The sequence below is a fragment of the Rhincodon typus genome, chromosome 16 (genome assembly GCF_021869965.1).
Source record: "Rhincodon typus isolate 14 chromosome 16, sRhiTyp1.1, whole genome shotgun sequence".
NCBI classification, from domain to species: domain Eukaryota; kingdom Metazoa; phylum Chordata; class Chondrichthyes; order Orectolobiformes; family Rhincodontidae; genus Rhincodon; species Rhincodon typus.
The window spans coordinates 40,110,194-40,137,820 of NC_063347.1; the positions used below are offsets into that span (position 1 = coordinate 40,110,194).

The following is a 27,627-nucleotide window of genomic DNA, read 5'->3' on the forward strand; positions in this document are numbered from 1 at the left end:
ATCAAGAAATTGCAGTTCGTTAAGATATATACTATATATTGAAGTTCTCTTTAAACTAATTGAATGCGTATGAACTTCTTGTCCAGGATTCATAGTTTTCAATGCAAAGAAAATGGGTTTGCAGGCGGTAATTTGATTTTCTCTGATTTATATTATGTACTAAAGAACCTTTGATTTGAAATAATGATTTAGTCCATGTCTGCACAAGAGGCCATCTTGGGGTTTCCATGAGGAATGACTGGAGGATTGTTAAGGCAGCTAATATCACTTGAATTGCTCACTAGTGCTTGGTGAGGAGGCTGTGTGGAGTTTTGGTGGTTAGTATTTGAATTAACACCCATTCTAACAGCCACTAGAAGATTCGGAGCAAGCAAGGTGTCACAGAAGATTTTGAGGAAATATACCTTAAAGTTTTATCATCTGTTACAGTCCTGCTACTGGTTTGAAGAGGGCTTTTGAAACCCATTGAAAGACTTAGAATGAAAGTGGGGTCTTACCAATCAACAGTTATTTTGGAAATGCTGAAGATCTCTTGCTTAGCAAATATAATTGAACCTTTGAACCCCCATTACCATGTCAGAGAAGCTATATGCCTTCTAACATTAACCCTATCCTGAAATGTGCTGCCGTGTGCCAGGTACTTTTAGTGGAGATGAGTAAGTTACAGCCTTATTATAATTCTCCATACATATTGCATATAGTACTTGAGTGCTCACTCTGCGTCTCTCTTTTATAGCACCTCTAGTGTTAAATGACTTTGAGCCCAAGCGCATGCACTAAAGCTATTGTTTCAAACAGGTATATGTTATTTATTAAATACCCATTTATTATGTGCAACTTCTAGTTCCCTGGCCCCCAGTGCTTCATCTTTACAATGGACGTGCAATCCCTTTACAAGTGCATACCTCACAAGGATAGCCTACAAGCCCTCAGTTTCTTCCTCTCCAACAGACCCATCCAGTTCCCCCCCTCCCCAATACCCTCCTCCACCTTACCGAACTAGTCCTCACCCTGAATAACTTTTCCTTCAATTCTTCCCACTTTCTCCAAATCCAGGAGGTTGCCATGGGCATTCACATGGGCCCCAGCTATGCCTGTCTGTTTGTCGGTTATGTTGAACAGTCTGTCTTCAGTACGTACACTGGTACCGTTCCCCAACTCTTCCGCCGTTGTATCGATAACTGCATCGGTGCTGCATCCTGCACCCAGGCTGAACTGGAGCAACTCATTGACTTAGCTAACAACTTCCATCCCGCCCTCAAATTCACTTGGTCTCTCTCAGACCCCTCCCTCCTCTTTCTTGACCTCTCTGTTTCCATTTCTGATGACAGTTTATGGACCGACGTTTGCTATAAACCCACAGGCTCCCATAGCTACCTAGACTATATATCCTCCTACCCTGTATCCTGCAAAAATTCCATCCCATTTTCCCAATTCCTCCGTCTCTGTTGCATCTGCTCTGATGAGATGTTCCACTCCCAAGCATCCCGGATGTCCTCCTTTTTCAAACAACGCTCTTCCCCCCCCTCTGTCAATTAGACAGGCCTCCACTGTGCCTCCTCCATTCCGCGCTCTTAACCACCCCCTCTTCCAAACATAATAAAGATAGGGTGCCCTTGTCCTCACTTTCCACCCCGCCAGCCTCCACATCCAACGTATCATCCTCAGACACTTCTGCCAACTCCAATTAGACCCCACCCCTGTCTGCCTTCCAGAAGGGCCATTCCCTTTGCCACTCCTTAGTTTGCACCGCACTCCCCACCAACCACTCCAACCCACCCGGTACCTTCCCCTGTAACCATAAAAGATGCAATACCTGCCCACACATCACCTCCCTCACCTCCATCCAGGGCCCTAAACAGTCCTTCCAGGTGAGACAGAGCTTCATCTGCGTCTCCTCCAATCTAGTCTATTGCATCTGGTGCTCCCGATGTGGTCTTCTCTAGATCGGTGAGACCAAACGTGGACTGAGCATCTTTGCCTGGTCCATAATGGCCAGCATAACCTCCCAGTCACCGCCCATTTCAACTACATCCCTTCTGCCTCAACTCCGTTTCCGACATGTCTGTCCTCAGCCTCCTCCAGTGTCGCAGCGACTCGGAATGCAAATTTGAAGAACAACATCTTACCTTCGCCCTGGGCACCCTGCACCCGGAGAACTCAACATTGAGTTCTCCGATTTCAAATAGCCTTCCCACCCATTCCCTGTCCAGCCTCACCTCCTCCCTTCCATTCCACCTACTGACCGTCCCTTCCAGCCACCGACCAGATTCATTCTTCCTATTGACCAACCAGGTCATACCTACTACCTGCGTCCACTGAACACCATCATTCCACTACCACACCCCTACCCCCTTTATCTGCAGCTGTCCCCAACCCCACATCCAGCCCTGAAGAAGGGTAAAACCCGAAACATTGACTTCTCCTTTCCTGTAGATGCTGCCTGGCTTGCTGTGTTCTTTCAGCATCTGCAGTTTTTATTTGTCTCTAGCATGTGCATTTGTCTTTTTACCAAAAATAGCTGCTGTGGTATCCATTTGCAGTTTTTAATAACTGAGCACATAGGCTTTTGGCAGTGGCTGATCCTGTGTGAAAGTTCTCCTGCAGTACAAGTTTTAAAACTTGATGTATGAGATGAAAAGGAAAGATTTTGGAATATTACATAGGCTGTTTCCTTTTGGAAAAATGGAATCTGTACCCACTCTAAGTTTTAGAGCCAGTTTTCCAAAATGTATGCTTATGGAGCCTGGATAAGTAGTCGGGGGCATGTTGGGAAGCCATGGAGAATTGCAAACAGGAGTGGGGATAAGTATGGCAATACATGACATGAGGGATTAGCGTAAGAGATTCATGCGATACATAAAATATCAAGTTCACTAAGATGAGACTTGAGGTAAAAAGGAAAACTTGACAATAACTTGTCATTGACAATAAAGGGATACTAAAATTAACACCAAAGGTCAGTTATCATTTGAAAAGAAATGCTTCGGTATTCCTTTCTTCAAGATTAATTTAGAACAGTAATTTATCCTCTTAAAAAAGCTGAAAATTGCTTTTCCAGCAATTTCTGTTTTTGTTTCTGATTTATCCTCCTGCCTGTTGACCAATGTGCCCTTTCTCTATTTTTTTTGGTCAAGGATCTAGTGGTCTCAGTTTTGTGCTTTTTGCATTAGTGCAAAGAATTATTCTATTGTATGGGATAAACAGTAGCAAAAAAAAACACTCCATGAAGTAGAGATCCTGTCACAATAGTATTGAAGATTATGAAAAACCATGATAAATTATCTTGTGAAATTTGTTCCAGACACAGTACTGAACGCATCATTCAATGACGTGGGAAGTAGCTTAATTTAAAAAAAACTGACCTTTTTTAGTTTATTAATCAAAATTGGTGACAGTATGCTAGTTTTGTCTCGGTGAAACTAATTACATAACCTACCTGACAATATGGCTTTAATCTAGCAGTTTGTTGGGTGATGTTCCCTACTTAAAAGAAAAGAATAAATGGACATCTGGAGTAAAAAAAGACACATCTTAGCACATTGCAAGCTGGAAAGAGTTCATAGCAATTTTGCAAATTAAGTATTACTCTTCAATGTATGCAACATTTCAATTTTCACTTGTTCAGAATTGCCTTTTGTTGGGTTAAGTGACTGTGAAAAATTGAATTGAATTCACCATTTTGAAGATTAGTTGATCCCCACCCATTTGATCTCTCTTATTTTGGACACAGAAAGTTTTCTGATTCTTTTCTGTTTTTAATGCACTTTACTTCAGAAGTGATGGTAGTAATCTGCTCTTGTTACTTACTTGATGTGTAGCCTTTGCTTCATCCCATCTTAATCACACCAAAAGATTGTCCTTTTCTGCACATGACTTGAACATTGAAGAAACTGATAAGGTCAAGAGTTGCGTGGGTGTTGTTTAATCCTCTTTATCACAATTGATTGCTTTGGAACATTAATATTAATTGGAGCTGCAGGATGCTCTGTTATCATATGTCATAAATATGGCTGGGAATACTATTTATCTGCCATCACCCACAGAGGCATATTAAAATATATTTTACAGAATATTTTAAGTCGATCAGTCACATATTGAAAATTATTTATTTTTAGCATGATAGAAAATAACTTCTCAAGAATTTGGAATGTTGAAGTTTATTGCATAATATGGAATCAAAGAATGCCTTTGTCACTGTAATTTTCTGTAACTTTAAAAGCATGTTTTGTTTGAAAGCACAGTCACACATGACATCCCTACTAAAACTAAAATGGTCAAACTGCACAATTTCAAATCAGTGACTTTGGGTAAGTTTGATTTGTTTGACAATCAAAAGTATTAGTGTCAAGATGCAGTTTGAGACTGTAATAATTTATGCGCTGACTTAGGAGCTAATTAGTCTGATTATTCAGCAGCTGTATTTGTTGTAGCATAAAGGTATTCTTCTCACTTTATTCAAAGGATTAATGGCTCAGGGCATGTTTTGAACTCAGAGATGTTGAATAGAAAGAAAGCTTGTATTTTTGTATATAGTGTGCACAACAAAAGTTTTTCTTGCTGTCTGTGAGATATGACAGTATTTTAAAAACTGAAAGTGGGATAAAGTGTATTATTACATTTGTTTTTTTCTAAAAAGCTGCAACTGATACTTTTTCTCAAATGCTTAATAGAAAAAAAAGAGGATTGTGACTAGAGCAAAGTAAACTTTCTGACTATTCCCAGATGTGGTTAGAACACCCAACTCAAGTAAGCATTGCACCTGGAAGTTTCAGTTCTAACACCTGTTTTAGGACTACCAGTTTGAAACCTTAAACCTCAAAGATTCCCTCCAACCCAACTTGGAAGTACTGGTAGATTTCCATTCTTTCATCATCACTGGGTCACATTCCTAACTGAACTGACTGGTCTTTTGTTCCACGCTATCCTCCCTCTCAACTCATGTTGTCTTCTTTTTCACCCACTATGTCTTCTCTTTCTTCCACTGTGTCCTCTCTTTTCATCTGCTGAACACCCTAACCCTCTTCAAGATGTCCAGCTTCCTCACTAATGTGGGAATATATAACTGTCATCATTCACTGATTTATCCAGTTGCCAACCAGAACACCCCTTTTGCTGAGTTCTTAAGCCATTTCAACTGCCCCTACAACATCTCTGCCTACTTGTAAATATTGTGTCCTATGAGTGTAAACATGATGATCATGTGTAAACCTAACAGAAATACATGATGAACTGAATATTTTCCATCTAATTCAAGATGTTATGTAAAAGCATTTAAAAAATTGTATATGTATACAGTGACATTTCCTTTATGACCTCTAAAAATGAATGTGTTTAAAATTTTGCTCTATCAGCTGTATAAATTCACTTCATTGCTTTAGAGTGCAGGTTTTCTTTTACAGATTACCATGTAAAAATTGGAGAATACTTACAATTATTTTGCTGTTGCAATCATCTTTAAAATTAGAAATGCTGAGCAGTGCTTGAAGTCTGTTATGACGAGTGTGGCATTGGAAGGAAATGATTTATGAGAAACAATATGCTGTACATGACAAATCTTCTGGCCTGAAAAAGTTTGCAACTTTCAAGAATGGATCAGCAAGTGTACATTAAATATTATAAGAAAAAGAATTCTTGATTTTATTGTATGATCAATGTGCTTTAAGTTGACATTTGACCCATGCTTTAATGGTTTTCAAATACTTTATGCATGCATGTCTTTGGGTTTCTGATTCAGTAACCAAATGCAGATCAGGAAGGAACACTTCACAAGGGGTTATATTTTAAATGGACTGCTGTACTAAAGCTGGTATGTTGCCAGTATGTGTAATAAATTACATTCCATTTCAAATTCTTGCTGAGTGGTTATAGTTTCACTGAATTGTTCATACAGTTCATGTCGTAAGTATCGACTGTTTACTGGAGGCTTGCTTGGGAAGTTCCATAGGTGGGTGATCGATATTTTCGATGAATGATTATAGAGGCTAACTTCTCTTTGGAATATGTGCTTGATTTCTTAAACGTTTTCGAGAAAAGTCTTTGTAAATTTTTTTAAAAATTGGTTGCTGGTTCAGTTTGGTGAAAATGTTATATTTTACTCTTATTCCTCTTCTGATTTTACATTTAATAAAAAAGTCTTTGTTCAAGGCATGCAAAATTCCTTGGTTGACAGGGCGAATAAGTAACCTAATCCCAGGCCTAAACTGATCACACCTCACAAATGGTTAAGAAAAAGGTGTCAACATCTATAGCAGCGTAAGCATTTCTTGCCCATCCACAATGCTTCTAAACTCATGGTGAGCAAGTTTATTGAAATGCTGCTGTTCATGAAGTGTAGGTACATCAACAAAGCTTTTGGGGACTGAGTTCCAGGATTTTGATCCAGCGATCATGAATGGATGGTGTAATTGTCAGTCAGGATGGCGTGTAACTTGGAGGAGGACTGGCAAGTGGTCAGTCTTCCATGCTTCTTGTGCTAGGTGGCCGTTTGCTTGTTTTGAAGATGCTGTCTAGAGCTTTGGTGAGCTGCTGTAGTGCAACTTGTAAATGTTATACACTGCTGCCAATGTAAACAAGTGGTGCTTCAGTCGTCAATCAAGAAGATTCCTTTGTCTTGAATGATTCTGAGCTTAAGTGTTTTTGAGCTACACACATCTGAGCAAGTGGAGAATATTGCATTGCAATCCTGACTTGTGTCTTGTAGATGGTGGACTGACTTTTTGTGAATTATCTAGTGAGTCAGCCACCACATTATTCGCAGTCTCTGTTCTGCCTTTGTAGCTAAGGTACTTATATGGGCCAGTAAGTATCTGGACAATGCTAAACTCCAGAATGTTAATGGTGGGTAATTCAATTATGGTAATGCTGTTGAATGCCAAGGAATGATGGTTAGATTCTCTCTTACTGGAGACGGACATTGCCTGGCACTTATGTGAGAATGTTACTTACTAATTAACAGCTCCAACCTCAATGTTGTCCTGGACTTGCTGCATTTGGACAGTGACTGTTTCATTGTCTGAAGAGTTGCAGAAGGTACTGAGCATTGTGCATGCATCAATGAATATTTCCCACATTTGACCTTATCATGGAGGGAAGGTTGTTGATAAAGTAGCAGAAAATGGTTGGGTCTATGATAACATCCTCAGGAAGACCTGCAACAATGTCTTGGGGCTGTGATGATTGGTCTTCAATACCTCCAACCATCATTTTCTGTGCAAGAGATGACTCTAACCAGCAGAGAGTTTTTCTCCTGATTCCCATTGACTTAAATGTTACTGGAGCTCCATTAATATAAAAGAGAAATAGTGCAGATGCTTGAAATCTGAAAAAGAAAACAAAAAGAAATGTACAGGAAATATAGCAGTCCAGGCAACATCTGTAGAGAGAAGCAGAGTTAATATTTCAGTTTAAGATGAACTTTTGTCAGAAATGATGATGTGTTCAGTGTTCCCTTCAATTTTCTTTCCAGCTGAGTGGACTCCCAAGGTCTGTGTGTGTGGCAGCAACTTCTGGAACTGGAAGGTAGTGCTATGATTGGTGTGCTGACACTGATTGCTCGGTACAGAACCTTTGAGTGACACTCCCTCTATTGCTGCCTTGATGTCAAGGGAGGTCACTTTCAGTCACCTTTGGCACCCATCTCTGTAACTCAGTTTGGAGCTGGATACCCTGGCTTACTGCAAGCTGAGCAGGTTGTTTTGCTGTGCACATGCCATTTGACAGCACTATTAATGATACCTTACAATCATCATTATTGTCCAATACTTGACGTGACTCAGTACCAGGTTAATTTGCCTTCCTAGTTACCCTGCCATCTTTTTAGAAATGCATGTTTTGGTCAGATATTCCCCTTATAGTTTGACTTGGATTAGAGAACACAGGCATGGCTATATGTTTTGCCACTCAGTGGATCATTCCATGAATGTTCAAGGCCAAATTTTATTTGGGAAAGTTTCAACCCTGTCCTTTAGAAACTGGCTGGGTTTGGTGCTGTTAAAAAGGGGGCACATGACCTATTTACACCTGCTTCCTGCCTTAGTCTGGTTAGTTGCAATTTTAAATCGTAGGTGGCCAACGCATTTGTCAGAGCTCCAAGGTTTTTCTTTAATCGGAGGCCTTTTATCATTGAGGTCTGGTCGCTGTTATTCCAAGCAGAGAAGCGATGCTGGCTTTCCCACCAGGGAAGAGGTGCACTGGGCATGAGAGGAAGTCCAAGTGGATGAGATTCAAATGCTTTCTGTGGGATAGGCGTGCAGGCTCCCCCACCATCCCCTTGTGTCGGGGGCATTTTCCCAGGTCCCTGTGGCTACCTATGAACCCAACAATTCTAGTGGCTAGGGAGCTGCTTCCTGGCCTCTATGATGGACGTTAACACTTCAAGATCCAACTGTTAAAGTTAACTTCACCTACTACAGTTCCCACACAGGTTGATTGCTAGGTTGCAATGCTGCGTAAGAGTTAAAGTTGTCCCATGTATCTATAAGGTTTAGGATTGTTGACTACCATGTCTGTACAGATTGGTAACCTGTCTTATCTAGCTTTAGTACGAATTTTGTAACTGAATTTAATACCTGATCTTTGTCTGCAGTTTTAGTAGCGCATAACATGACAGATGTCAGCCTGACAATTGACTTAAACAATTCTGTCGGGCAAAAGTTTAATACTTGGTTTATCTGTTTTCGAATAGAACATTTCCACTTATGTCATGTGTAGCTGAGAATATTGCCTGTCACCTAATTAAAATGGTCGCCTCGTCATAATATTTTTCTGTAAATACCTCAAGCTTTTTCAGCTTGGTACTCCCTCTGTCTTTGTGAATTTGTACTGAGCTTTTTTGCAACTTGTACTTTTGTTTGTTCTTTATTCTGAAGCAATCGGTTATTGTCATTTAAATTAAGAAGAATACCTTGGAAGTGTGTTGATTGTGTATTGTCAAACTGTATTTGTCAGCTTTTAAGTTTTCTGTCAATTGTAACCTGAATTGCCAGCAGGTGAGGTATGCCCTCCAGCTAACACTCAGAATTTTTTTCTCTCTCTGCTCATCTCTTGTTAGATTCTAATAGAAGTTTGTTTCTCCATTATTGGTTTCCACCACAGCAATTCATCAGAGCAGCAAGGATCAGCTAAACCCCCATTAACCTCCTCCAATATGACGTCACGAATACTGCTACGGCAGCAGCTCATGCGCGAGCAAATGCAGGAGCAAGAACGACGAGAACAGCAGCAGCAGCAGCAGGCAGCACAGTTTATTCAGCAGCGAGTGCCAGTCAGTCAGACACAGGCCATCAACGTCAGCGTCCCCACCAGTCTACCCACAAATACCCAGGTGCCAATGGAAGTCCTCAAGGTATAGCTTAATCTTTACGTCTGTATTCCTTATTTGACTGTGTACTACATGAGATCAGATATTTTGAAGAGGTACTTATTAAGGTTATCAGGAATATTACTTTCCCTACTTTAGATTAGCCAAATGAGCAGCAGGAGAATTACGTACAGTACAAATATTTTTCAATTCTTACAATGAATGATTTGTAGAAGCCTTAAGCATACATGTGGCCTCTATAATACATTTTCTTTGAAAGCAATAGCAAGGTAAATTTAAAATGAATACAACAGCTCAGAAGTTATTTCTTCAAAAGTACATTTTGTCAGATGCCTGGAATGAAGCTCTTCACAGAAACTATCTAATACACGCAGGGTTTTCAACTCTTGGTCATAATTAATTGCATTTCCTTCAATGAGTTTGATGTTTTCTAATTGCCCCAATTCTTCTTCAAACAAGGAACTGCAGGAGCTTGTTAGTATCTCCCTATTATATGGGATATAGAAAATACCTCCTTAATTACTGCACAATCTTAATTTAAATAATACCAAGAACTGTGATTTTTCTTGTGAATCTACATTTTAATTCAAATATTTGAACAGTCACTTAGTGTTCACATGTAGATCATTTACTTCGTTTTCATTATATTACATTACCAAAGAACAAGTTAAGAATAACTATATAAAATAGTTAATTTCACAGCAGCTGAGTAATAGTTTCATTATTTATCTGTATTGTGTGTCAAGTCTTTGATCAATTTTATGGTTATTGAAGTTTGTCACAAAACAAGAAGCATCAGGACACCTTTTGATCTCTTGATCTCTTTACTTTTTTGTTTAATGTTGCTTTTGCATGGGGATATTTTTAATGAAATGTTTTGAAAGCTGTGAAGTTTCATTTTTAGGTAATATTGTATTGTTTTTAACATTGAATTGTTCTGTTTTCATTGGTGCAAAAGTTGCATTCCATTTTATAAAATTCAAAATGGGGTTTATTCCATTTGAATGATTAAAAGAGAGAAACAGAAAGAAGCAGCATTAATTCATTTGAATTTTATTTAGCAGTAATTGCCATTTTGTTCTCTAAATAAATGTCCTGTAAATCAGTCAAATTAGTATACTTTGGACAATGGTTGTAATCTGAATTCTTAAACAGATGTGTTACTCCTGTCTCAACTATATTTGATCATGGGTTGAGCAAAATGATGTTTAAAATCTAATGTCACCTAACAGTCTGTCCATAAGTAGTGGGATTTCAGCTTTCTCTCAGTGGAAAACTGCAATTGTTTCAGTAAAACTATCATGGAATTGGAGCAAGATATTTGAAATTCCATGTAGAAATGTCTAAAAGGGGAAATTTATTGACAAAAGTTGTGACTGTCCATAATTGAGTTTCAAAGCTTGATTTTTCCCTTCAGGTCCATGTTTTTGGACTTTTCCAGGTTCGTGCAAGCCCATCCCCAAGGTGGGTAGGGTGTAAAGATGGGCGAGACATAGTGGGATGATTGGGAGAGAGCGAAGACAGTCACTCTTTAAGACTTTAACAGGAGTCTGCCTGATTGGCATGCAGACAGGGTCCCTGTCCAGTTAAGTGTGATAGGTGGGTTCGCCAAATTTGATGGCCAGCTGGAGGCCTAGCATGTTGCAGAAGAGGGTAAGCAACTGAGAAGGTGTTTGAATATCGAGGGGTGATCTTTTCCAACATTTTTCTAAAGATGAAAAAGATATACAGTAGCCAGGCTACCCCTGTTGGATGGAAGCGAAGAGGTGGGGAGAAGGAGTGGGGCACAAGCAGCGTGGAATCCATAGATAGAATGGCCTTTGACTGCACTGCATCTTGGCAGACAGGAAGGCCTAGGTACCACCTTCAGGCAGTTAATCTGGCCCCTGCTGGGTCAAGAAGATGGAACTAAATGGAAATCCTGTCTCTCCTTTAACCAACGTTATCAAATCCTGTAGTGCATCTAATTAGCTGCTTTTCTCAAGGGTCTGAATCTGTACCATCAGAAATCACTGGCACTGGAAATGGGGCAGGGAAACTGCCACACTGGCTGAATTCTGTCTATTACTGTTCCTGTTCTTGACAGTGCCCCGAAATTCAACCCTGGGTTCTGACACAGTTCCCTGAATGGTGCATGAGGCTCCTAAGGCCCAGCTGATTTAGACAATACTTGGCTTCTCCACATAATTGAGTTAGCCCAGGTAAGCCCAAGTGGTGTTTTAATGAGGAGAAGTTGAGCAGCCGATTACCATCTGATGTTCCCTGCTTGAAGTGACAATGTGGAAATATTGAATGAGGAGATGATCAGATGCAATCATGGTGCTTCAATAGTTGCTTGGTACAGTCTACACTCATCGATATTGATTAATTGGGTAGGACATCAGCAATGTGTAGGAATGTTTTGCTGTAAGAAAGAGAGATAGGAAAGTTGGAAAGAAGAGAAAAAGCGCTTTGTGAAAGTTGGTCACATTTTCCAAGCTGAACAGAAGTTGTAAAACTCTGCAGAATGTCATGTGGAATAGATGGTTTTCAAATATAAAATGGGAATGCTTATGTGGTTATGTTGTGTGCTGTATGTGAAAGGGTCAAGGAGATGTGATATCTTACCTAGTGATACATTGTATAGCATGATAATCACCAAGTTTTTCTGAAACAGTGGTTTAGAAATAAATAAATAATATTGTTGATGCTTTGTTCTCTATGAATAAGTTTATTTGTCTAGCTCCATTTGTTCCATCTATGAACATCTGACAATTGTGCTTTTTTAAATTAATTCACTGGATGAGACCGTTGCTGGCTCAGCCATCATTTATTAACTATCCCTAATTGCCCAGAGGGCAGTTCAAGAGCCATCCGCATTGCAATGGGTCTGAAATCATATGTAGGCCAGACCAGGTAAGGATGGCAGATTCCCTTCCCGAAAGGACTTTAGTAAACCAGCTGAGTTTTCCTGACAATCAGCAATGAATTCCTGATCATCATTAGACTCTTAATTCCAGACCTTTTTAAAAAAAAAAAAAAAATTGAATTCAAATTTCACCATCTCCCTTGACAGGATTCAAACCCAGGTCTCCAGGATATTATCTGGATCTCTGGATTTAATGGTCAAGCAATAATACCACTAGGCCATCACCTCCCCTAATTTAGCACAGCTACTTTCTCTTGTGTGTTTCTACGTATTGAGCGTTGACCTGATTGCATTTTATTAATGTGTAAATCTGTACAGATTTCTATTAAGTTGACCAAAGGACAATTTCAGAGTCATTTCTGCCCACTGGCACACCGTCATTGCACTCTTTTCATGTAGATAGGTGGTCAGTGCACTTGCCTGACTTAGGCAGGAACCTCATTAATATATGGCAATTAGGCGAGGTGTCAGAAACATTCCTGAGTGCGACTAGTAGGGTTATTTTTTCAGGCCAGTTGATGAAACCAAGGAGTCCTAATATGCTTAGTCCTTATCCTTCTCAATCATGAAGTGACTGTGATTACTGTCCCCATCTATAGCATCCTTCACTTTTTTTTTAGACCTGCTGCTAGTATAAATAACAATTTACAATGTTATTGCTAAGCCATGCTGTGTCTGAAAATGATTGGGTGCATTATCTGTCAAAATTTTCAAAGTAGACAGCTGGACATGTTGAGCAGTTCATAAAGTTGTTAATGTATTAACTTGCATTTTCCTCCTTGAAAGGCATGTATAGTTTTCTATCAATGCACTTTAGGAAATCTGATATTGTGACCCGTGTAAATTTATTGGACCATTTACTGTCTTAAATACAAAGTTATTTCTCGAACTTATAGAATGAAAATTGTAGCATAATGAACTATTTTGCTTTCACCTATTGGAAAATACTTTGGTTCATTGTTGCTCACCAATAGTGATCAGTGAAGATAGCTGAACAATTTTTCTCCTGTTCCATCTCCAGGGAAGACTCATTAGCAACCTTGACCATGCTCAATGATACACCCTTCTTTAAGAACTTTTTATCCTTCCTTTTATTTTTTAAAACATCTTCAGGTCTGGCCTTTTCAAAGTTAGTAACTATTGCATTCATAGGACACTATATTAGCAACATTGATGGAATTGTGATGCATGATGCCCAAGTAACAGTTGCACAACATGTGCTAACTTTTGGGAGAAAGTCCTAGTGAGAAACAAGAGCCAAAAAAATTCCTCAATTTATTTCACATCTTCAACTGCATTTATAAAATACAGCAGAGGATCCTGGCTGCTACCTTTGCAAATATTCCTCATTGTTTTATTTTCAAAAGTTAACTATGCTACTTCATTATTTGCAATATTTGCAAATGGAATACAGTATTTTTAAAAATATTATTTTTGTACCATGTAATGGATCAATGTTATTGTATGGATAGCACTATTCTCCAACAGTAGTTTATCTTAAAGAGCGGTATGACCTGAATTTTTATGTTGGTGAAAGGTCATATCCAAAACCTCTGTAAAGTATACTAAAACAACTGTCTTGACTTTTGTAAGGTTTGGGTTTCTTCCGACCATGTGATTACATGTCCCCATTCAAGGTGTCTCAAATACTTTACAGGTAATGAAGCCCGTTTGAAGTGTAGTCAGTAATGGGAACAGTGTGCAGTGAATTAACACATGGCAAGGTTCCACGAACAACAGTGAGACAATGACTAGACAATCTGTTCTACTGATGTTGATGGAGGGATAAATAATGGGCAAGATACTAGAGGAACTCATCTACCCTCCTTCTGAAAAAAGGAATGGAATCTTCGACATCCCCATGTTGTGTTAAGCATTCCAACAGAAATGCAATATACCTTTAAGGGACATGCTCATGATGTCATCACTGTGTCATGGTATGTGACCTTATCGTAAAGTAGTCTCAGTCCACATCTTGCTAAATCCACTTGCAGGATAAGATGCTGAGGGAGGTGTGCGATACTACCCAAGTTGTTTAGCTTGAGCCCAGCCATACAAGTGCTTATGATTATTGTGTACATATGTAGATACCAGGTGTCGGAATAAAAGTTCATTGAATTCTTCATTACCCACGTCTCATTTATGTGTTATGGAGTTAATATAAGTAGAGTTGAAGATCATCACTATCAACTCATATCATGGCATGATGACAGTGCAGTAGTAAGTGTCACTAACTGCCTTAAGTAGAATCCTTGCCGAATATTAGTCTGCCCTGTATCATAAAGCACTTGGATGACCAATGATAATATGTTTATGCCAGTGCAGATTGCCAACTTAAGTAGCCAGGGGGCAGATTTACAGTCTTCCTACTTGAAGTTCAAGACCTATTGAGCTAGGAGCCCCTTACCTCTTTTACAAAAATAAAAAGTAAGTTTCAGCCTGCTTTTTGATGAAACAATAATAGTACAGCAGTTAAAATATTTCTCATGGGTTTAAAAGCAATCTCAGAAGATAAAAGGCTTTATACAAGCTTGAAACTAATTTTGGCATTAAAAGTCCTTTATCTCTTAAAGACATAGACCCCACTCTGCAAAATGTCTTAAAGAGCCCACAACCATGAAAAATGAAGTAAAACAGAAAAAAAATGGAAAAATAAAAGGACAGATCAGTGAACCAACTAAAAGAAAGAAACACATGAACTCTACCCTTTAGTTCAATAAAAGGAAAAGCCACTGACCTTCAACAAGAAATAGAAGGCGGTCATTGATTATGGATTGGACAGCAAGTTATATCTGCACTGAATTACAGCTAATTAAGCAACGTATGTGTCTTTAATGTGCAGGTCAAGCCATGAATGATCCGGAAAGGAGAGCTCTGAAATTCTTGCTTGCTATCTGCAAGTAGGGGCTTTACAGTGCAAATACATCCACCAAACAAGAGCTGGAGAGAATTTAAGGACCAGTTAAAGATGCAAATTGACTTCTCGATTAACAGACTCCAACCCATATTATTTAAACTGAAATCCCAAACGTCTACTGACGACTTTGTCACCAGGTATCACAGAAAAGGGCATGTGTGATTTCACTGACGAGAAATTCGCAGAGAGACTAATTGAATTGATAATCATCTCTACTCTGATCAAAATGTTCAGAAAAGATCTCAGCAAAAAAAGATAGCAAACCATTTATGCCTTATGAGGACATAATGGCAGGACAATATTAATTATATGCTTTACATGCAGTTAACTACAGTTACGAAGTGCACCAAGCCAGCAGGATCTGTCGCAGAGATAGTAGGAACTGCAGATGCTGGAGAATCTGGGATAACAAGGTTGTAGAGCTGAATGAACACAGCAGGTCAAGCAGCATTAGAGGAGCAGGAAAGTTGACGTTTCGGGCCTAGAAAGGGTCTAGGCCCGAAAACATCAGCTTTCCTGCTCCTCTAATGCTGCTTGGCCTGCTGTGTTCATCCAGCTCTACACCTTGTTATCTCAGGATCTGTCGCAGGTTTTGCAACAAGCCAGAAATTGCCTACTTTTTCTTTGCATTGGCAAAGTAAGTGGCACCAAAAGACTTTGGGCATGCATGTGCAGAAAGGCTGGTTTCAAAAGCCATGCTGGACCTCCAGTGAAGGCCTTGGTGCCCAACATGGGGTACAACACATTTACAGAGTTTACTTGTCAAGGTGCAAGGATATGTCTTTGAAGCCAGGTACAAACTAGGTAGCGAATTTAACCTCCATAACATTTTCTGACTCTTCCTCTATCTCATGTGCTGCTGAAAATTTCAATGTTACCTATAAATTTCACTATTCCAATGCATTCATTGCCCCCTACGTTATATTGAAGTAAAGAAAAAAGTAGCAGGAGTAGCCATTCAGCCCTTCGAGCCAGCCCCACCACTCATTATGGGTGATCATCCATTTGAATAGCCTGTTCCCACTTTCCCCTCCCTCCATATCATTTAATTCCTTCAGCCCCAAGTGCTATATTCAACTTCTTGAAATCATGCAATATTTTGGTCTCAACTGCTTTCTGTGGAAGCAAATTCCATAGGCTCACAACCCTCCAGTTGAAGAGATTTCTCCTCATCTCAAGATCTGAATGGTTTACCCTGTATCCTTAGACCGTGACACCTGGTTCTGGACTCTCCCATTTTCGGGAACATGCTTTTTGCATCTACCCTGTGTAATCCTGTTCGAATTTTGTTGCTTTCTACGAGATGCTCTCTTATTCCTCTGAACTCCAGCAATCTAACGGATTCAAACTCCGCTTATACATCAAATTGTCAAAAAGCCTTCTGAAAGTCCAAATAAGTTCACGTCCACTGGCTCTTCTAGTTAAATTAGTAATCCAGTAGATTTGTCGGTGTGATTTCCCTTTCATAAATCCACGCTGACTCTGTCTATTCCTGCCACTATTTTCCAAATGCTTAGATATTACTACTTTTATCATGGACTCTCATTTTTCTCATTACCAACTTATAATTCCTGGTTTCTCTCAACCTCCTATCTTAAAACGAAGGGGCTACATTAGCTACCATCCAATCTGAAGGAACTGTTTCAGAGTTTACAGAATCTTTGGAGATGACCCTGAATGCATCCACTATTTTGAAGGCCACTTCCTTCAGTATTCTGGGATATAGATTGTCATGTCCTGGAGATTTATTGATATTCAATCCAATCAATTTCCCCAACACCATTTCTCAACTAATACTGATTTCCTTCAGTTCCTCACTTTCGTTAAACCCTGTATTCTCCAACATTTCTGGTATGTTATTTGCGTCTTCCTTTGTGAATAGAACCAATATATGTACTTAGTTGGTCAGCCATGTATTTGTCCCCGATTTATAAATTTCCCTGAGTCTGACTGTAAGGGACCTAACTACATTTGTCTTCACCAACTTTTTATCCTCTCAAACCTATTTTTACAACTTCTACAGATTTTATGTTCTCTGCAAGCTTACTGTCATTCTGTTTTTCCCTTTCTTAATCAATCCATTTCTTCTCCTTCAGTAAGCTCCCAAGCCTCAAGTCTGTTGTTTATTTTTTGCTGACCAATTTGTATGCCTCTTCCTTGGATTGAATACTACTTCTAATTTCCTTTGTAAGCCATGGTTTGGTTACCTTTCCAATCTTACTTTTACACGAGACAAGAATGAATGATGAATGATTTATTTAAATAGAGTTTGTCTCCATTGGCCGGGCTCCCAAACACAGCTGCAGGACTTCTGCAAGGCCCCTGCTCTGGTCCTACCCTAGCCAGAAGTTCCTGCTCCAGGCACTGATACTGCGACAGTCAATGGCCAACCCACTGCGCCAAGAGTTCACGCTGTGGTCCTGCTGCAGTCAGGAGTCCCTGCTCCACCATTGCTGCAGCCTATGCCCCATCACCCTTCCATGGGTCCACGCATCGGGGCTGTGACACCGCTCTGGCCTCCCCACAATGTCAGGAAGATGAGGAGAAGAAAATAGAAAAAAGAAATGAATAGGAGAGAGAGAAAAGGAATGCAGCTGGCCTGGACTGGACGGGCTCAGCCTGATAACTACCTGCTCCTCGCTTGCCAGGAGACCCCAGGCTGGAGTGAAGCCATATTGCAGTTTACACATGCATTCTTTGAATGCTTGTCATTGCCTTTTCATCATCATCCCTTTAACATGGCATTCCCCAATTTATCACCGCCAACTTCACCTCATACCATCATAGCTTCCTCTGTTTTGATTCAGGACGCCAGTCTCAGAATTAACTACATCACTCTCTGTCTTGATGAGGAATACTATCATATTATGTTTGCTCATCCCCAGGGGGCTTTGCACAACTAAATTGCCAATTATTCCTTTCTCCATTATATAATACCCAGCCTAGGATGGCCTGTTCTTTAATTGGCTTCTCGATGTATTGCTGCAGTAAACTATCCTGTATGCACTCCAGGAATTCCTTTGCGACAGTATTGTCACTAATTTGATTTGCCTAATCTATATGCAGGTTAAAGTCACCCATAATTATAGATGCACCTTAATTGCATGCATCTCTAATTTTCCCTTTAATGCCATTGCCAACATCACCCCTACAGTTTGGGAGTCTATAAACAAGCTGCATGAATTTGGTGTTTCTCAGTTCTGTGCATACAGATTACACACCATCAGAGCTAATATCTTTCCTCAGTATTGCATTAATTTCCTTGTTAACCAGCAAAACAACTCCAACTCTTTTCCATTTTATCCGTTCTTCCTAAATACTGAATACCCCAGTCATTCTGTTTCCATCCTTGGTCAACCAGCAGCCATGTCTCTGCCAACCCAACTTTATCATATCTGTTTTCATGTATTTGTGCAATTAATTCAGCCACCTTTGTGAGTACTCTGCATATTAAGGTGCAGAGCCTTAAAGTTTGTCTTTTTAACATTACTTCTCCCATTCACATTATTTTTCACCTGTGCCCCTATTTGATCCTGGCCCTTAATTTCTCTGTCACTTTTATTCTCTTTTCTATCTTTTGTTCTTGTCCTTGATTCCTCTTCCCCTGACTACTTGTGTTGGCAGCCATCCGCTTGCCCCTTTCGGTTAAAGCCTCCCGAACTACTCTAGCAAATGCTGCCCCAAGGACATCAGTACCAAGATGTACTGGTCCTACCTCCCCCAGAGCCCTAGGGATCTGAAACCCTCCCATTGCACCATCTCTTTAGTCACATATTCATGTGATGTACTCTGCTATTTCTAATCTGACTAGCATATGGCTCTGGTAGTAATCCTGTGATCACTAGCTTTGAGGTCCTACTTTTCAACTTCATAACTCTGTATTCTGCTTTTAGAATCTCACCCCTTTTTTTAACCTTTATCATCTGTAAAAATGTGTACCACAACCACTGATTACTCACCTTCCCACTCCAGAATGACTTGTAGCAGCTCTGAGACATCCTTGACCCTAGCACAGGGAAACAACATACCATTCTGGAGTCTTGTTTACGGCCACAGAAATACCTGTCTATTCATGCTGTTTCAACCTGAGTGCATCCAAATTCTGATGTCTGTTTGCCTACTTGCATCAAGTCTGCACTCACTGCTTCATGTTAAACAGTGCCTCAGTTTAATATTTTTGTCTTAAGTTCCTCCATGGTCTTGTTTATCCCCTATCTCTTCCATTCCTGCCCTACTACATCACCCACCCCATCCCCAGATATCAGCCCTCCTTTAATTATGGGCTTTTGAGCATCATCAATTTTAATTGGTCCACCATGGTACCCCACTCACTCATTCACTCCAGCACGTATGCACGCACGCACACACACACACAGACACACACAAACACGAATCTGTGGGGTGAATTTTCTATTTGTAGATATATTCTAGACAGTCAGTCAATGCGGCGTTTTATAAATTCCCACTTTAGCAAACAGATTCTAAACAAAGCCTCACACCAAACATGCATTGTCTGACTTAAAATGTCACCTCTTCTTTACAATGATAAAACCTTTAGTTCGCTCAGGACCATGACTTGAAAGGAATTCAGGGATTTACATATACATATTAATCAATTAAAACCTTCTAACTGATTAAAGATTTAACAGCATCTTAGGTTTGTTTAGTACAACCTCATCAATTCTGTGAACCTTTGATCTTTTACTTATCTAAGGTTTTAGAGTAGATTTGTAGCTCGGGTTGTGAGTGTTGAGGTTGGTTGGCTCACCGAGCTGGTTCGTTGTTCCGCTGACGTTTCATTATCCGGCTGGGTAACATCATCAGTGCAGCCTCTGATGAAGTGCTGTTGTGTCTTCCTGCCTCTTATTTAAACTCTGGTGTCCGTTGAGCTGGGTTACCTCACTTCCGGTTTTCCTTCCACTGCAGATTTAGCAACAATGCTGTCAGTTCCTTCATCCAGATCACTAATGTATAGCATGAATAGTTGTGATCCAAGCATGGATCTGTGCAGAACTCCGCTAGTCACCAGCTGCCATCCTTTCATAATCATCGTATAGACCTGGTTCCAAAGCTGAATGATTTGCCTATTTGTCCCTTCACTGTTTTACGGCAATAAATTCTTATTGATGAGTAATATGTTAGGTCCTTTTTTAATCAAAATGTAATAGCTTGGATTTATGATTTGAAATTAATTTATCAATTATCTGCCTAATTGGAAATTTTATTAATACTGTCTTGTAATTAATTGCAGTGCACCTCAGCTGATATACCTTCAAATTTAGAGTCATCCTCGAATGTGAAATTTTTTTTCATTCCAAAGTCTGAATTATTAGGTCATGAACAATATTGGCTTCAGCATTTGATTTACAGGACCCCATTTCCATCTCTGTTTTTCTGAATAGTTACCCTTAAGACAATTTCTGCTTTCTGCCTTTAAACTACCTAGCTATTCATTCTTCTACTTGTCCGCGGACTCCATACGGTGACTTCAGTAGTTGGTGTATTGTGTGATAACTTATCAAAGGTCTTCTACAAATCTCCATTGAGTACATCTGAAGTCTTTTATTTCTATGTGCTACCTTATCTTTTAAAATTGAGATTATATGTTTATTGTGTTTTGGACTGTGCCTTTGATCTTCAATTAAAATTGAAGGGGTCATGTAAGTTCAGTCTGACGACAAGACTGGCTTAGTTGAAGGACTGGCTGAAAGTGTGTCAAGTTGCTATACTTGGGAACAAAGGGCATTGGCAGCTGTACTAATCGTTAATAGACATGCTGTTTCTAAGGTTTTGCTAAAGAAGGAATAGAAAGAGAGGAAAAGAGCAGTAGGTTGGTCAGCTGAAAGAAGAAGATGTAGCTTCATTGTAAGCTACTGAAGAGATGAGGGAGTACGACTGCCTCTAAGCAATGGGATGCATTCTGCATCAGTAAGACAGAAGAAGAATCAGTAAGACCATTCCAGGTAGAAGGGCATGAGAGGAATAATTGAAGTAAGTTTTACTGCTGGTAATGGCTTTGGAAAATTGTCCAAAAACTAACAGACGTACCTGGAGATGGTTGAAATTCCTACTTGGTTAAACAGGAAAATGTTGGAAGCTAGAAATCATGTTGGACTTTTTACTACAGGGACTGTAATTCTGAGGACAGTGTGACCTATGGTACACCTAAATGAGGAACATAGCTTTCTTAAAAATTCAATTATACATTGCTGGCAGAAATAATATTTAGTCAGCAGTATTTTGGTAATTAGTTATGGTAAAATTCTAAAATGTAAATTCTGGTCATGTCATTCTTTCCAGCTATTAACTAGGAGTTTTAATTTTGTTTTACGCATCATCAGCCTCTAAAGGAATCTTAATTCTTATGTTATGTCTCATGGTCAGTATCCCTTTAAGAGAAATGCTTTTTTTTGATATCACTACTGTATAACAGCATGTGACCTGAGGGTATAAAGGTCTCACTTCACCTTATCTGGAATCACGTGACACTTTACTAGAAATTTGTTCTTGTTTTGTAATCTAATAGTTTAACATTCGCTTGGGTGCTTGGATACCTGAGTAATGCAATATTTGTACATGAGAATTGGCTGCAATAAATGTCTGTTGGATACTTCAATGCCATAATATCCACACAAAGTTTCTTATGTAATGGAATGTACGATAAACATTACTGCATCAGGTAAAACACCTTGTTTCAGGTAAACTCGCATCAATAACATATCCAATATTTAAATGGATTAGATGTCAGATCCACCAGGACTTGATATCTTCAGTTTGCTCATTTTTTAAAACCTCTATCTTGAAGCCAATATAGAGTACATTGACTAAAAGTTCATCCCCTGCTAAGCTGCTTGAGTGACATTTAACGAGACAACTTGGAATGTGCATCACAATTATGGAGAGGTAATACTGTGATTTTGTACATGTAAATCACTTTGTATTTTCCCAGTCTGGGAAACCACATTTCACTTTGAAGGATTTGCACTGTCAGCCTGTAATAAGATTTGAAGTTGCCCTCAGGCCAAACTGGAGTCCTACTCCTGCTTTCTCTGCAGTGGTATTGTTTCAAAATATAAATTCCCTGTAATTGGAATTATTAAAGTCACCTATCAATAAGGAAGACCTTTCCCAAAAGTCTTCACATCTGTCTTAAAAATGAATGACCTTAAAAGCTTGGGTATGTTTTGCAAAAAATGCGTTACCATGTAGCATTGTATTCTGAGAGCAGATATACAGGTACTGAGAACTAATGTATTTAACATGTTTCTTGCCAGAAAAGGGAAGACTGAAAAGAGTTGTGCTGTTGCTTGAGTTCATCCGCAGTTCCAAAAGTAAAAGCATTGTGACCTAGGGTATAGTTAAATATTTATAATGTGAGGTGTTGACATGAATTTTGTCATAAATTGTAGTCTGTGTTTAACTTCATCATTGAATCAAGCTGCTACCGTTTTTTACTAAATACAATATCTTGAATAAAGATATAATTTTGTAAAATTGTGATAAAATGCACAATTCATTAAGTTTCTTCATTGTGTTTACAATTTGCAATTTAACTATCAGTTCAGTTCAGAAATAAGTCATGCTAATCTGCAGACACTAGATTCCAATTAATGTTGCCTGAATGCAGTGACACAAAAAATGTAACTGATTGTACATTACTCAAAGGTAAGTGATTTGAATGCATATCAAACTGAAGGCTTCTAAAATTTTAATCCAAAAAGATAAGTAGTTTAGATTACTTATGTATAGATATCAATGACATTCCTGTCCTTTGTGCCGCAAAATGTATGTTAGCTTGTTCAGTATTTTATGTCAATACTGATACCTTTGTACTCAATTTTGATAGTCTAAAATGAAAGCCACTGATAATTGCACATTTTACTGTTTAAATCATCAAATTAGCTCAGATTTGCCTAAGGAATTTTATTTCATGAATCCAGATGTAAATCTCTCTCAAATTGTTAACTATGTCTTTCTGTTTGTAAGTAAAATTTAATATAATAATTTAAGCTAATTAAGTCATCTTTGCAGCTTCAATCATTACTACAAAATAGATAACTTAGAATGGTAATTATCTAACCAGTATCAAATTATTGGCTATAGTTGATAATTAGAAGCGGGTTGTGATGTCTTTAGCTCTTGGTAGTTTTCCATTACTCAAGTAATATTATAAAATGTGACCCTGCCATTCCCTGTGTTTTAAGGAACCCCATCATGAGCTACACCTAGAATGTTTTAGCATACTGTCAGCAAGAGTCTCTGGATTTTTGCCAACCAGTGGAAAAGTACCATGAAAAGTAAAGTTTGTTGTTCTATCCACTTCCGAGTAACTTTCCTGTAGAATTTTCTTTTTCCCTGAGACAGTTCAAAGTCATTTAAGTGACATTTAATGACAAATAACAATTTAAATAAGTTGTGGGCTTTCATTGTTGTTCAATTAATGTGCACAATATATGTTCATTGCTACAGCATGGCTAATTCAAAACAGCAGACAAACATTAATCAAAAGTCTGTTTTACTACAAACAACCCTTAGTAAGTTACTACCCATAGTTTGTTTTTGAGAAGTCAAAGCTTCAGTTTACTAACTTCACTAAGAATATTGTATGTTAAAGTGTAGGCCATCAGTGATATTATCCTACTGTTTGTTATTGTCAACATGAGAATGCTTGAATATTATTGAAATAGCCCTTGCCTATCTAAAACAGGATCTACGTAATATGCAGACGTGAAGTTGGTAGTAGTCAGTGTTCGTGCAACTTAATTGCAAGCAATGACCATCTTAAACAAGATGACCTTTAATGGCAATACTATCACTGAGCTCCCCCTTCATCGTCATTCTGCAGGTCATCACTGACCAGAATTGGACCAACATCTTAACATTGTTATACAAAAGTGAAGACATAATGTATAGTCTGCAGAAAGAGGCTCATCCTCTGCCCATTGAAAATCTTATCACCATCTACAAGGTTGAAATCAGGTGTATCATTGGATGCTAACTCCATGTCTGGATGTGTGTAGCGATAAATGCCTGTGTTTATAATTTACAGAATGCAGCAACACACAAAGTTTACAAGACAGCCTCTTTTCCCTTCAAGAAAAACAAAAGCAGCAATATTTTGGAAATCGAGTAAGCCCTAAGTCATACATCAACCTGACCATTACATTCCTTTATCCCAGCTGAAATCCCTGAATAAATGTGACTCTGAGAGCATTACCGAGAGTTAAACTTAAGTGGTTCCAAGAGAGAACCTACAACAAATCTCTTAGGGCAATTAGGTGTGGCCAATAAATATGGCTTGTCTAGGTCCCCATGTCCGTTGATTGAGAAAAAAATGTGACTGTGCATTTATATTGTCTTGGTGCTGTAAAGAATTTTTAATCTTTCTGTGTACCAGAGAATTTGGAACCATTCATTACATTGCAACTTGATAAGGAGTCAGCATTTTATTTCAATTGAGAGGCTTATCTGATGGTTTTCAGAGGGTATTTTCAACTTTATTTCTTTCAATTCACTTGACCTATTTCACTGATCTGTTCTGAAGTCTGCTTAGCAACAGGCCTCAGTGATGTGACTGTTTAATATTAAAGGGAGGCCTTTCGATGGCGTAAGTAAAGTTGATGACACACATAGGCACAAATGAATATGACTTGATAACTATTATGGAAATGTGGTGGTTTTTATATTCTGGAAGGATAGGCGAAAAGGAAGTCGGACTGCTGTGTTATCAAAGGAAGGTCTCAGTTCAGTGGTGAATAGTGATATAAGTGAAATATGTCCTGATGAAGAATCAGTTTAGGTGGAAATAAGGTGAAGCGGGGAAAGAAGTCATAAAGGGAATTAGGACAAAGTACATTAGGACAAAGGAAATAATGGCAATTGTCATTGGTGATATTAATTTGCATATTGACTGTGCCAATCAGGTGGATAAAGGTTACATGGAAGATGAATTTATGGATTGGATTACTTCTTAGAGCAGTGTATTGCAGAGCCAACTCTGGAACAGGTTATTTTAGATCTAGTCATATGTAATGAGGTAGGATTAATAAGAAATTTCATGGTTAAGGATCCTTTAGATAAGCAATAACAACATGGTAGAATTTCAAATTTTGTTTGTGGGCAAGTGACTTAAGACTCAAAACCAAATGATGTCAACTTAAATAAGTGCAATTACAGAGGTATGAAGAAAGGATTGGCGAAAGCAGATGGGAAAATAGAGCAAGGGGAAATTCAATGGTTGACCAACATTTGAGCAGGTATTTCCTAAGGTTCTGCAAAATTTTATTCCAGTCAAAAGGAAGGACTTGATGTGAAAAATGCACCGCCTGTGGTTATCAAAGTCAATCAAGAAGTATCCAATTAAGAGCTAAGGAATACAAAGTAGCAAAAACTAGTTGTAGGCTGGAAGGTTGGGAATTTTTTAAGGAATTAGCAGTGGATGACTAAAAAGCTATTAAAGAGAAATCGAGTTGATTATGATGGTAAATTGACAAGAAATGTAAAAACAAACAGCAAGAGCTTTCCCAAGTATATAAAATGAAAAGAGTGTAGCCAAAGTAAGATTGAGACCATTGGAGGATGCAACTGGGGAAATGGCAGATAATTTAAACTAATATTTTGCAGTCGTCTTCATGATGGAGGACATTGTAAACATCCCAAAGATAATGGATGAGCAAGGTGCATACGGGAGGAAAGATCTTATAATAGCCTCTATCACAAGGCTCTATGTATTTAGCAAACTAATGGAGCTCAAGGCAAACAAATCACCAGGACCTGATGAGATAGTAGGAACTGCCGATGCTGGAGAATCTAAGATAACAAGGTGTAGAGCTGGATGAACACAGCAGGTCAGGCAGCATCAGAGGAGCAGGAAAGCTGACGTTTCAGGTCTGGACCCTTCTTCATTTCTTTCAGACGATCCATGTGTTTGTTCAGGATCACCTCGCCTACCTGAACTTCATAAGTGATGGGACCTGACCTCGCATCAACCTTGCCTTGTACCCATACAGGGCCATTTTCATGGTTCCAGCACCAAACTTCATCCCCTGAATTAAATTGTCTCTCTCACTTAGAGGGGCCATATGGCCAGCATTGGCGTTCCTGCTGCCATTTCACCCTCCCCCTCAGGTCTGGGAATATCAGGTTTAACCTGGTGCGGAATCTTCTCCCCATCAGCAACTCTGCTGGAGATATCCCTATAGTTGCGTGAGGGGTGGTCCAATAATCGAACAGGAACTGGGACAGTTTGGTTTCAATTGACACTGTAGCTGCTTCTTTAAGCCTGCCTTCAACGTTTGGACTGCTCTTTGTGCTGGACCATTGGACGATTGATGGTATAGAGCTGTTCTTGTGTACCAAATGCCATTTGACTTTAAGAAATACTCAAATTCCCTACTAGTAAATGATGTCCCATTGTCTGTTACCAGAACTTCTGTGAGTTCATGTATCGCGAATGATGCTTGCAGCTTCTCAATCGTCATCTGATTCAGACTCTGATGCTGGTGGCGATGGCTTAGTGGTATTATCGCTGGACTGTTAATCCAAAGACCCAGATAATGTTCTGGGGACTTGGGTTCAAATCCTGCCATGGCAGATGCTGGAATTTGAATTAAATTTTTAGAAATATCTCAAATTAAGAGTCTAATGATAACCATGAATTCATTATCGATTGTCCAGAAAACCCATCTGGTTCACTAATGTCCTTTAGGGAAGGAAACTGCCTTCCTTACCTGGTCTGGCCTACATGTGACTCCAGACTCACAGCAATGTGATTGACTTTGAACTGCCCTCTGGCTAATTAGGGATGGGCAATAAATGCTGCCTAGCCAGTGACACCCTCATCCTGTGAATGAATAAAAAAAATCCCCGAGTTTGCTGAACAAACTTTTGCACATCCAACCATTCTGAATGGGCAAATGGGCATCCACAGTGACCAAGAACATGGAGCCCATGAAAAGGCCGGCTTTGCCGACGTACTACTGAGTTCAGGGTTTTCCCGGCCATTCCCACAAATATGGGGGCGCTGCCGGTGGCAGTTTTGTCCTTGTTGGCACTCTGGGCACTGTCCCACCAACACAGCTCTGTTGGCATCCAACCTAGCTACCAGGCATAGCTTCGTGCTAACATCTTCATTTTGGAAACTCCTGCATGAGTGGTGGAGTTCAGCCAGTATCTGGTAGTGACCTTTACTTGGGACAATCACCCTTGCTCCCCACAGTAATATGACGTCCTGTACGGTGATCTGGTGTTGCTGGGTCCAGAAAGGTTTTAATCCTGGTTGCGATGGCCTTTCTGTTTCTCCCAGTTTCACCAGCTGTTTTAATTTTGCTAGGACATGATCATCTTGTGTCCACAGTCGGATAGTATCAGCTGTGACCAGAAGACTGTCAGAAAGATTAAAACTAGAACAGACTCTTCTAGGGGAGGCATCACCGGTGGAGTATCTGCCAGTAGGACGTAGCTCAAGTTATCCACATTAGC

General features: G+C 39.3%; 1 protein-coding gene across 2 annotated transcripts in view; it reads left to right on the forward strand.

Annotated features, from left to right (window-relative positions):
• mitfb (melanocyte inducing transcription factor b) overlaps positions 1–27,627 on the forward strand; it is a 265,246-nt gene that overhangs the window by 135,273 nt on the left and 102,346 nt on the right. For both annotated transcript variants that reach the window (XM_048606508.1, XM_048606509.1), the window contains exon 2: positions 9,097–9,346. In XM_048606508.1, the coding sequence (XP_048462465.1) occupies positions 9,097–9,346 (250 nt within the window). The remainder of the gene's footprint in view (positions 1–9,096; positions 9,347–27,627) is intronic.